We start from the raw sequence: 13559 nt of genomic DNA on the forward strand, positions 1-13559 counted from the left end.
AATTCAATTTTAGCCAATACATGTACAATTGTTTCTTTTCAAATTTTAATGGCTTAGTAATTTCATAATTATACTTTAAATATTACAATTATGTAAACTAAAGAAAGAATATCTTATGTAATTTTCAATACATTTTACAATCATAAATTTTAAATGCAAGAACTGACTGAAGCTCTTCTGACAAAAGTGCGGTTGTGCGCTTTCCTATCAGTTAACTTCATGGTAAGCTGTTTTCAATTACTAACATTGATACCAAGTTGGTGGAAAAATTTGATTAGGCCTAAACGAGTTAAGTATTCTAGAATTTTATTGCTCACAGTAATTCATGTCCATATCTACACATCCGCTGCACGATCATAGATCTTAATTAAATTTATATACTTGTGGATAAGGTTCACTTGAAGTTTTGCACTACTTAAACAGTTAAAGATTTCATTCACATATAAGGGCTTTACCAGAATTTCCCCTAAACCATTAAAAAAGGGGGATCTTAAATTTGCTTTATGTTTTTACGTTTCCTCTAATGTTTTGGGAAAATCGATTAAATTCTCATTTGAAGGATAGTCTTAAAAAAAGATTTACGATGGATTTACCTTTATTTAAAACCCATTCTTATAGTAACTCCAGCGATTAGCTTGATTATTTCAGATTCATATGGTTCTGACCTATCTACAAAAAAAAAAAAAAAAAAAAAAAAAAAAAAAAAAAACCCTCTCTTTTAAATGTCTCTATAAGAATAGCTAAGAAAGTTGTTATGACCATCTGCTTCGTAATTAATCTACGTTCCATTCATTTTACTGAATTTATTAACAATATGAAAAAGAAACTAATGCAAAACTATAGAGAAATCCATCATCCATTCCTTAAATACATGCACCCATCACTCCTTCGTTCGCTTTAGAAGTTCTAAAATATTTCAAAGTATAATATGAGTAACTATTCCAACATATATTAAAGTAAGTTCTTAACGTATTTCGAGACCACCTTATTGCCACGAAAATGACTTTGCACTGCTGTTACGATCTAACTTATTACTGCATTACTAACTGACATTTAAACTACACAATAAAACAGATTGAATAATTTTTAAATGTTGAAAAAAAAAAAAAAAAGACTTATTGGGCAAATGGTTGTTAATCATGTTTTGCTTAAAAAATACGAATTCAGATATAAAAATAAAAAAAAATCATTTCATTTTATTTATTTTGATGGGAGACTAACAATTTAGTACAAAATGAGTCTAAAATAAATCTATCTATGAACACAACTGCGACATCAAAATAAATATTTATACAGAAATTATATAAAATGGAACAAATGAAGAATTGTAGTAACCAATTTATATGTTTCATTATTTTTTAAACACTTTCTGGTAATCGAGATTTTTCTCCTAAATTATCATCACAGTTATACCTACAGTAGATTTTAACAAATCGCTTATATATGCCTTTCATCCAGCTTTCAAATTCGCTCTGCTTCAAACATAAATTTTGAATCACAGATTACTCGGTTAAAACGACAGAAGAATATTGGTCTACTAAACATGCTACATACGTGAGCTGACCACCTATGGCGACAACTGTGCAACAAACCCTACACTCAAAATGCCACAAGCCATGTGTCAACTGAAATTAATCTTAGCAAATCACACGTTATAGCAGAAGCCTTCCTTCTTTTTCTTTGGAGAAAATCAAAGGCCTTTAAACGCTGAACTGTAATTAGGATATGAAAATACTTACTTCGAAAGTGGTACTAACTATCTTCTCAACTGAAGAAAAATAGTTATCCCACAGAACCTGTGTCTGCTGTCGGAATGCGTGAACCTTTGTGGGCGGAATGGATCGGATCATGTCCGGGACCTGAAAATGAAATAAAGACGTAAATAGACGGCGAGAAATGGCATACCCACACACACAATACAATATATATATCACTACTAGAATACAATAAGCCTCGCTTTTCATTTAAAAATTCTTTAGGATAAGCGAGGAGAAACAAAATGACTTATTGGGTTTGAATTATATAGACTACTTGAGTATGCTCATATAAAAATATGAGCAAATCTCATTTCTCAGACACGACATTTTGCAGAAATTAAGATTCCATTACTTTTTCCTGTTTAATAGCAACAACCTCTAAAATGATGAAATATACATCTTAGCTACAATAAAGTAACATTTTTATGAATGCTCTAAACCAGGGCTTCTTAAACTTTTTTTCAGTCGCGACCCTTTTTTTATGGGGAGTGAGATTTTTTTGCGATCCCAGGACTCCATAATATTTACGAAAATTTTGTGGCACCCCATAAGCATTGCGCAAATCCGACACACGCGTGAGTGAAACTATCAGTTTCTTCACTTGTAATGTAATATACTATTGCAGTTTTAGGTCATTAACTTTAATTTCTAATTTTAAGACATAGAACAGTGTGCAAATTTTAAATAAGTAACATACGAAAAGAGAGTGTAAAGCAAGGAAAATGAACGTTTATATTACAAAAAGAATGCGTCGAAACGTTTTCGTTTTTCTCTTTGTCTGTATTATCTTCTCTTTATCTATTTTCAGATACAGTGTGTAAAAATATTTGGTAATTGTAAAATTATTATAATAAGTTAAAGAAATATCAAAACTGCTTAAGTTTTTGATGAACCCCTGCTGCAGGTCCCGCGGGTCCCAGTTTAAGAAACTCTGCTCTAAAATGAAGAATAATTTGCTTATGCTACTTTATGAAATCATTTGAAACTAATATAAACAATTACAAGTGAAATTATATATATATATATATATATATAAATTTTCCCTCCGACCGAAATCAAAATTTTAAAATGAGTTCTACATTAAAATGCAAGAAATAATTATAAAGATTATAAGGGAGTTAGTATTACTTTTTACTAACCAGTTATGTTTTAGATCTTTCCTGTCACTCTCTGTTTCAGTTTCCCTATCAAAATATAAATGAGGTAAAAAAAAAAAAATGTAATTAAAAGAATTTTAGGAAATACCTTTTTTTACGTACTTAAAGGAATGTTTTAGATTGCTTAGATAGAGCGCGTTCTAGCTGCTCAAAGACACGTTACTAGTTTGCTATCTTAAGATAAGCGCTTCTGTCTACGTCGTTAATTATTGTTGCTGATAGCGTTTTTCACGCCGGTGTATGTAAAAGGGCCTGCTTTCGCATTCAATATCTCAGTGTAGCATTTTAGGTAATTTCTACAACGTCGTAGTTCAAAATTTGAAATTTTTATTTTCATTTATAACCATAAATGCGCGCTGAGTTTTAGCACTAAGAGTGCCATCTGTTCCACATTTTTATTTTATTTTATTTTATTTTATTTTATTTTATTTATTTTATTTATTTATTTATTTTTTTAGTTTAATAAAAAAAGAGTCTTTTACATCCTTTGCTCGTGTTTGTAATACTGTCTCCAAGTCATAACAATAAGTCGCTACTCAGTCTTAGTTAAGAGTTTAGTTAGTGTGCATAATAGCAAATTATCTTTTCAGCTTACTATTACAGCAGCACTTTAGGTTTTTGAGCTGCGCGGCAACGCCATTTCAAAAGAACTCTAAATTGACTTAAATTCAATGCATAATGCATGATTCGGCTTAGTGAATTATTAATAGTATGATTCTAATGCAAAATGTATTAATATTTAATTAGACAGTCTGAATTCTAAATTATTCTTTAGCTAACTTCATTTTGTAAACTTTCTTACCCGTTTTCTTTACTTCTCCAAGTAATTTTAACGTGATGACAATAAAATGAATAATTAAAGTATATGTCTTGCGTGGGTAAATTTAGCAATGTATAATTTATTGATGTAAAACAAATTTAAATGCATATTTAACTGATTAAATATTTGTTGAATCTTTATAAAAAGGTTAAAACATAAAGATTAAGACAATAATTTAGATCATGTAAGACTGAAAAAGAAAAATCCAGGTGAATATAATTAAAGGCAGGAGGAATAAAATTTTCTCAAATGCAGTTTCATTAATATGATAAATTTAATTTAATGCTGAAAAATATTTAGCTTAATAAACGCTGAAAATTGAAAACCTGGACTTTGGTAGTCTACCAGAAGATGAAATGAAAAATAGTGTATAGGTAATTTACCCATGGTATGACTTCATTTCATGAAACTAATTAAATTAAAGCAGTTAAAAAGATCTATGGTAAATACTTTGTTCGGTAAAACTGGCAATGGTTTGAAAACACATTTACGTAGATTGCAAATGGATGTAATCAATTTAAAACTGAATAAACCATCAAGTTAAAATGAAGAGACTAATACATTTATGACCTCGTATTCGAAAATTGAGAATCCATGGTTTATTAGAAACCCCAAAGGTTTTAAGATTTTAAAATTCTTAAAAAATAAACAATGATCACGAATTTTAACACACGTAAGCGATCAAGACTGCTTTTTTACTGCCAATGCAGGCTTTGATAAAACGCCTGAGTTTTATCGTTTTCACATATCTTGATGATATGATACTACACTGCACTGGTACAGTTCCTTTGTACCGCTTTATCTTCTCTTGAGCTGAAATACGAGAACTCCATGATTTTGTAAGTGCAACAGATTCAGAAAATATACTGTAAATGCATATTTCAGGATATAAACCACTTTAATATTTTTTTAACTTTAGCAGGCTTTGATTATGAATATTCCGTCATTCTAATGTCTCCGTATTTACGCAAGTTATATGAATACTCATATTACATGCAACATTCATTATTATCTACGGTTACTGTTTGAAAGTATTACCTGAAAATACTGCTGTGTTATTTTAATACACACTCCTATGCAAAATTAAGGGAATTTGCAAATTATGTCTATGTTTACGAAAAGTATTGAACCAAAGGCACTAATTATGCTGCCGGGAAGAATTACCCAAATATTCACGAAAAGTCGAACACGTAAGGGCACACGTGCTTGTCTGAGGAGCTGTGGTTGTGGAGGTGATATAAACGCAAGAGGAGTTTTCGGCGATTTGTGTGCTCGTACTCCTTCACGACATTCACCCTGTTTATCGCAAGAGTTCGTTAAATTTTATAAAATATCACGTAAAATGAGTAGTCACGGATTTACAGTTCATGGAATGAGATGGAGAAATGTCGATATTTTGGAGGCAGGAATTATCGGGTATTGGTCGGTAGACTAGAGGCAGATAGATTGGAAAACTGCTACAGATTCACAGCTCTCATGTGAGTTGTATGTTAAAATTGGATCCCCAGTTTCATGGTCTACAGTTGCCAAAAGGTTTCGTTAGATAGGGCTATATGCCAGAAGACCCGCTGTTTGAGGCCTGTTAACTAACAAGATAGTGTGTTTAGCATAGTGCAGGCAATATGCGCCTTGGACCAGATTTCAGTGAAGCACAGTGCTTTTTACAGATTCGTCTAGATTAAACATGGATACTGATTCTCGGCGTACCTATATCTGGAGAAAGCCTGAAATACGATACCATTCTTTCCTCATAACGGAAAAGGATCATTACGGTGGTGGAGGTCTAATGGTTAGAGCAAGCATTATACTGGATGGTCGCATACCCCTGTATGTGTTTGACAAAGGCTCCCTTACTGCTAAGAGGTATCGAAAGGAAATGTTAGACTTTTCAAGGACGTAGTTGGTCCTGGGTTCTTGTTAATAGACGACGACGTTAGCCCACATAGGCCTCAGCTGGTAGACGATTACCCTGAAAATGAGAATATTCGCCATATGGATTCACCAGCCAGATCCCTTGACCTTAATCCTATAGAGTATGTCTTGGACGCTCTCGGAAGGGCAATTTTATTTCGCCTTCTTCCTATGAGAACCATTCCAGAGTTGAAAACTGCTGCAGGAAAGAGATCGACTGACACAGAATCTACTGCAGTAGTGAAATCAACTTCTCATTTGCACCCTGCCCAGTAGCCATGGTATGCAGCCTACCTGGCTGTGAGAGGGGTCTTTACCCCATATAAGACTTATTTTCAGTTCGATATCACAGTATGGATTTTAGATTTCCCAGCATTATGAGCTTTACTGATAGTTATGTGTGCATAAAATGATTTTCATATGGCACATCTCTTGCTCTGTTATAAATGTATATTTATATCACATTTCATTAAAATCTATCCACTAGTCTTTCAGAAATTCTACATAATGTGCAAATTTTCCTAATATCGCCCACTAGTGTACAGCAAATCTACGTTGAAAAAATTAAAATTATAACTTCGTTACCAAATACAGAACCCAAATACCTCTTATTAAATTTCTAGAAAATGAGAACCAAATTGGAGGACAATTATGTTTATATTCAAGCATCAGCTTTGACTCGGCAGGGGACATAATAATTACAGAGGAATCTTTATTCAATAGTTTCTTCGTAAAACACCACGCTCTGCAGAACATAAAAATTTCACAAAAAACTACATAATAGTAATCAAATAGCTGCCAAACTACAGAAAAGCACTTATTTACCCATAACATATGAAAATTTTCTTACAATTATAAACTTTAATAGCCTCCTTCTATGTTTCAGAAGTAGACAGCAAAGAACGGATAAACTAAAAAAAAGGGTTTAAAAAAAAGAAAGGAAGGAAAAAAAAAAAAAAAGGAAAGAGAAGAGTTAACCCCCTTTTCAAGGTAATTCCTCCACATTTATCGGCCGCGATTTGATTTCACTTCGCAAAAGTCGTTAAACGGACTGAAGGAAGCGCATTTAACAAGTTAATGGTTTTCTCGGAGATACATTTAAGAAGTGAGAACGCGCTGCGCTCTCTTATCTTTATTAGCAACGCGAAATCGCAGCGAAGAAAATGGCGACGTCGACGAAGAAAGGAAGTGATAAGATGTCGATTAATGAATCGATACTTTAGTCACGAATGTTCTCACTTTGAACAGCGATTTATTTGCGTTCGAAAACCATTCCATTGATTAATAGCATATGTGACAAAGACTGGATCTAAATTGAGGGGTTAAGTTGACAAACTTGCCATATATCAAGAAAAGCAACTCAATAGAAGCAACTGATTCCGTAATGGGTACTCACGTAAAAGCCTCATTTGACCAAATGTCTGTCTAAGCATCCATTTCTCAAGATAACAGAAACGTCAATAATTACATTCATCAACGTCAAGAAGCTGCGAATAGCAAGCACCTGGACGACGATACACCAAAGGCCAGGATGAGCACTGCCCAAAGGCAATATATTGCAATCCGGCTATATATCAAATCTTATATTCTCACATGAACAATCCCAACAATTACTAAAATTACTTATATATACTAAATCTGTCTGAACAGGTATATTAGTAAATGAAAATTAATTTAGGGCTCGCAGATCTGGATTTAATTTGATCGGGATGGTTACTCAGCATTAAACTAAGCGATTAAGACAATTCTTAAGAATATTGATTTCTACTTTTTAATATGATTGGTTTAAATAGACATGTATTAAAATAATGAGATGTCTAATTAGAAATATTACTTTAGAAAAAAAATTAGAAATTACACTACCTGGACTCTCATTACAATCATTATATACCTTTTCCTTTTTTATTATAAGTATTTTAAGCGCCACTGACAAGTGTTTAAAGAAATAATAAGCGAATATAAAAATATGTATGGTAACCTCTCACACTTTCTCCGAAATTCTAAAGATATTATACCTTTAATTTTTTGTGAATTTGCTATTACATTGAATTTTATGTATCGTAACTGCGTAGAATGTCGTACTTAATGAATAAAGTTAACATATAAAAAATTAAGAATAAAAAGACAATTGTTAGCCATCTTACTAAGAGAAATGAATATTGATATGATGATCTCAAAAAACACAAAAAAATATAAAAGTGTATGGCAAAACTTAACACTGCTTCAGGGATTCTAACTATATGCTGCTTTTGGAAAGCTTGTGATTTGCTCTTGAATTATATATGCGGCGTAAGTGCGAAGAAAGCGATGCTTATTAATAAAGTAAAAACATACAAAAAATTGTATCAGCAGGAAAGGGTCCAAAAGCAGATTTTTAACCTGTGACCAACGAGGTGCATAAAAATGTTTTAACAAACCCTCTAAGGCCACGTTAAAACCCGAATTCTTTCTTCACATTTTCATTCTTTGTTTCTTTTCTCTTTAGTCCAAAGGGGGAATTTGCCCAGAAGGACTATTGATTTCGTTTTAGCATTTTGCGTTGATTCACTATAAATGTAGGTTCACTTTTCAAATTGTTGCTACCAAAAGTTAGAATTCTGTATTGTATTTAAAGAAATTAAATAATGAAGAATCTACATAAATGTATGTATGTTTTTCGCATTATAATAAAATAAAACAACGGTACATACAGCCATCAAATTTTTAATAACGTAATCTTCCACCGAATATGGGCATCTGGAAGCCCTAATTTGGAATTTGAAATTTGTTTTATTAACCATATCATATTTTGTAACACTTTAACGAATAACAAACTCAATGATTTCAAAGCGAGCAATGGCAACACTGTACGAAAAAAAACCTTTTTACCTCCAGCGCGTGAAACTGTGTAACGGGAATTCTAAAGATATGCTCATTTTAAAATCATTTTGTGATACTGCTGTTGAGAATTTAATTGTTAAGTGGGAAGAGCATGCTATTTAATAAATAAAGGTGACACACAAAACGCTAAGAAACGCCCCTTTGGGCGTAATATAAAATCTGAATGCTTTTTAAATCATTTTCTTTTCTCCCTCTCTCTCTCTTTTTTTTTTCAATACACAACCTTTACCAGAAAAATCCTTAACTACAATGTAATTTCGTAACCATTGGCCGTAGACATACACTTTCGATTACAGAAATGTCTTAAATGATGCATACGTTCATATTTTCGCATTTCTGAATTTAAAAAAATTAATTTCAGAAAATATACGAAATCTAACTTTCTATACGTTCCTCGGTCCACTTATGTTTAGAAAAACTTAAGATTTATTATAAAATACAAAACGTTTGACGACTGTAGAGAAAAATTTGCCGAAGTATTTCTTTTAAAAGGTCTTTTTTAAAAGAAGATAAGATTTGATAAAATAGCTTTCGATATTACTAGATTAGTGACGAGCATTTATATGTAGACTGTCGTGTAAAGTACTGATTAATATTAATTTCTTCAAAAAAGATATTTACGAAATTTATTTGTACACTGTTTTTATATACATTCGTACGTTGTACTTCCAAAATATTTGTATTTATTTGTAAAAATATTTGTACTTTAATAAATTCTTTTTATGATTATCAGATTATTATTGTAAAGTAATAAAACTTCATGAGAGTATTAATAACATATTTTTAAACTTTTAAAACTTATAAATTACTTGTGTGAAAATTCTTTCACTATAAGAAATATAACAAAATTATATATAAAGACACTAGTAAATCACAAAAGAATATCATTGAATGGCCTTTGGGGAGGAAATCAACTTCGCAATTGCTCTATTAACCGACCCTTCAGGTCCACAAAGCAATATTGGAATTTTGTGTTTTATGTCAATTTGAAATTTTATGTTTCTTAACAGGTGTTAATTTTTCTAAACGCATGTATAAAAAGTGAAGAAACGTATAAAAAGTTAAATTTTTAATTTGATAAATATTTATAAAAACAGCAAGAAAGTATTTAAAAAATTCAACGTTAACTTATGAAGCAAATCAATAACTGCAATGAAATGATTACGGAATAAGAACATTATTAGACCGCCCGATGACGAAGTGGCTAGCCCGTCGCGCAGCTGCACATCAGGTCCGGGGTTCGATCCCCCGCTGGGCAATGTTGACTCAACTTTTCATCTCTTGAATGGGTCCATAAAATGAGCATCAAGTTCGCTTGGGGACTAAACACCGGGGTCCTGCGACAAGCTGACCACTTGTCCATAGCATATGCTGATGCACTCCGGGGCCCAAGTTCAAGAAAGCAGATTTCGGGCACTGCAGGCTGTGGCCCACTAGGGCTCTACGCCACTAAGTTTAGTTTTTTTAAGAACGTTATTATCGTTGTTGACAACGTTTTTAAACAACGAATTAATAAAAGACGATGTTTTAAATATTTTTATTTATTTATTTATCTTCTCTAAATAGCTGATTTCATAATAATTGCAGATTACTCGCTAAAATATATATTTAAAATTAAATATTGTTGCGTGTGTACGGGTTCGTAATAGATTGAATGCACAAGTCCGATAATAGGTTAATAAAATGTGTTGTTATCAAAAGAAATATATCAGAATGCTTGAATTTTCCTCAGAGATATTCGTACAAGTGTTCACAATACTACGCAGTATAATCAGTAGTTATAGTTATAAACTACTAAAAACGTTACAATACAACGCAATGCAAAGCGTATCTAAAGAGAGTTCCCGCCGAACTACAGCTCGCAACAACAGTAACTAAGCAACTAACTAAAACGCTCTCTCCGGCCTTTTTATAGATTTCATCCGGCTGCGCGAGATCGTTTTAGTACTTTCTGCTTCTCGAGATTTCTGGAAAGCAAAAAGAGAGGAATTTCGGTTACAGCTAACATAGTGTTAAATTACATTTATTCAATTTAAATACAAATTACCGAAATATGCATTTTTTCAATGTTAAATGCACGTGCCCCTGCATTCCTACTTATCTGGCATGGCCTTCTCTTAAAATTTGTCTCGCGATGCATTGCCCAACAATTTCAATTATAATTCTACTAAAATTAGATATCTAAATACATAATTTGTAATAATATGTATACCACTCTAGGGAAAAGGCAAAAAACACCTCAACGGACTGGCGGGAGGGATAATGTGTGCTACCTAACATTTTTCCCTTACAAATTTTTCTCTCGTTCTGATATAGTGGAATGACGATTACGGTACAAACGACTTAGTTTAAAAGAAATTATCGCATCCTTCCATAAGACATCCTACTTTGTCGCCAACTCAAATGCACAAAATATAATACAGTGGAACCTCGAGATACAAGCATCTCTATATACGAGAAATTCGAGATACGAGCAAAATATGAGTGAAAAATTTGTCTCGAGTAACGAGCAATGAGCCAGGGTGTTGGTATGCGTGGTACCATTTCCCGATCCGGCTAAATTCGAGGAATTCCCTTGTCAGATGACTCAGTGTTCTTTGATCTACGCGTTTGTGAGTTAATTATTTATTACATTTAACGCGAAACTAATTATTTTACGATGCCTCCCAAGAAGATTGTTGCCTCAGATAGTGCAGCAAAGAAAAATAAGGAAGCCATGACCGTTGAAATTAAGAAAGAAATCAATAGATACACATACAAACGTGGTGTAAGAGTGACGGAATTGGCGAAGACTTACGGCCTTTCGACATCGACGATCTGTACTAATCTCAAGAAGGAAGAAATTAACAAACTTGATGTAGGCAACTTGATGTAGGCAAAGGAGTTACCGTTACTTCCAAGCACCTGCCAAAACTCCTAGAAGTTGGTGTAGATTAACGAGAAGCAGTTTAAAGGTCGGTGTAAGCTATCATAAAGGTAAACTAAGGTTATATTATTTACCAGTGTTATTTACTAGAAAAATTGATTTTTATGTTGATATTTTGCGGAACGGATTAACTAGAATTCCATTATTTTCAATGGGGAAATTTGTTTCTAGATACGAGAAATTCGCTATACGAGCTCAATGCTGGAACGAATTAAATTCGTATCTCGAGGTCCCACTGTATCATTGAGAATAACAACTTCGCAGAAAATACCAGCAAGTTCAGATATAAACAAGACTATCTTTCTGTGCAATTGCCAGTAATATATCACATTTACTCAGCTATTTAACTCAGCTATTGTAATATTCTTATTACAGATTCTAGGCAGTTTCTTAATTTCTGAAGAATGAAAATCTTTTGCTTTCAAGTTGATTCGATCTTGCTCATCGTCAGTAACCTGCTTATCAGACTGGAACTTTTTCCCTTCGAAAAATTTTATAAGAGGTAAAAGTCTGAAGGCGCTAAATCTGCTTACACTCACATAAAAATACCTTATTAGCCAAAAATCAAATCACGACTCTCTTCGCAACCTCCCGCTTAGACACGTTGGTTACAACTAATGTGGAAGATGGAATACTACTATTGAAAGGTTCAAACATGTATGTATTTTCCCAATGACTCAGGATTACATTGAACTTTAACAAGAACGGTGTATGAACATTTTATTTTCATTTTTGAATGTCTCTCGTATAAGCAAACAAAACGAAGTAAAATGAGGTAAATTTAAAATTTATTACAATTCTAAAAATCTAAAATGCAACTTGAAAGGTGCCACCATCTCCAGGCTGCATTTCAGAATCCATTTCCCATCGCTAAATGAAAATAACTGCATCTAAATTCATCTATTTCACATCATCTTCATACTTTAACAAGTTGGCAGCGGATTACAGCATTTGGCGATAACAACTCACCGCCAAATTCACGGCAACCCAGTTACTCACAAAAGGGTGAGCGTGGAAGAGGATTGACGCGTGTTTTTCCCTATGGAGTAATCTAGAAACGAAGAGGCTTAATTAGGTAATCGATAGTTGGCTGTAAGCCGTTCTCAGCAATCTATTTATGATGATACAACTCCAATATTACCACGCGGGCACTGTTAGGGAAAAGAGAATTTCACGAGAATGAGGGAGCAGGGATTTCACTTTGCTCCCAAGGAGAGGGAATTTTGAAAATGCAGCGATGGCGACACAAACGAATATTAATCGACGCTAGTTTTAATGAGAAACTTCTAGTACTGGAAAGGACTTTTAGGACCACAATCACCCCTCATTTGTCTGGTGATAAAGTGGTTTATACTGCTAATTAATCAATCAGTTTTCGTAGTGATGTATTTTATGTCTAAAGGAAGTCAAGATTTATGAGGTCGTTCACGATGTCAAGACAGAAGCCGCACACTTATGAAAGTCTGCAAAATGCCACCGGTTCTAATAACAGTGCAGAACACAAAAGGGTTCTTGTAATATATTTTAATATGATAGATTAGATGCTGCGAGAGTTGCAACCAATTATGCACACAATAAAGCCATTATTTCCTCCCAAAGAACAACTTCCAGACTATTAAACTCGAGTAAATGAGAATTACTTGCGCGGGCACAGAATGCAAAGCAGTACAGTTACACAATATGAGAGCCTGAAAACAAACTCTCTTGACACCGTTCGAAGAAAGTTTGAATTTCTTAAAGCAAAGCGTGGGAAACCTATAAATTTAAGCCTCAGTTTTGACCAAAAATATCTCATAAGATAGATCCAAGAGTCTTGCTAATCAAGTCAAGATCACTATTCTTCTATTGCCAACCTCTAGAGAGGACCCTAGAATCGACCAGTTTTTAAACACATTAAATCCTTATACACACTGGCATATCAAACGGTTAAACTCCATTAAATACTTTATTAAATATCCTAATTCCATTATAATTAATAACTAATTCCATTAAATACCTTATCTATCTCAGATGGCATGGAAAAAGAGGTAAATTTCGCCTCACAAAATGCAACTTTTACATAAAAACAGAAAATTTTATTTGCTATGTTCTGAATTTCAAATGGAAGT

At 33.0% G+C, this 13559-nt stretch overlaps 1 protein-coding gene across 1 annotated transcript in view; it reads right to left on the reverse strand.

Moving 5' to 3' along the window:
* Nucleotides 1-13559, reverse strand: part of ttv (exostosin glycosyltransferase 1 ttv) — a 491560-nt gene that overhangs the window by 175721 nt on the left and 302280 nt on the right. The window contains exon 3 of the mRNA XM_035355768.2: nt 1740-1859. Within this exon, the coding sequence (XP_035211659.1) occupies nt 1740-1859 (120 nt within the window). The remainder of the gene's footprint in view (nt 1-1739; nt 1860-13559) is intronic.

This window comes from Stegodyphus dumicola, chromosome 7 (genome assembly GCF_044657685.1).
Source record: "Stegodyphus dumicola isolate Sdum_Otavi_A_Nest chromosome 7, ASM4465768v1".
NCBI classification, from domain to species: domain Eukaryota; kingdom Metazoa; phylum Arthropoda; class Arachnida; order Araneae; family Eresidae; genus Stegodyphus; species Stegodyphus dumicola.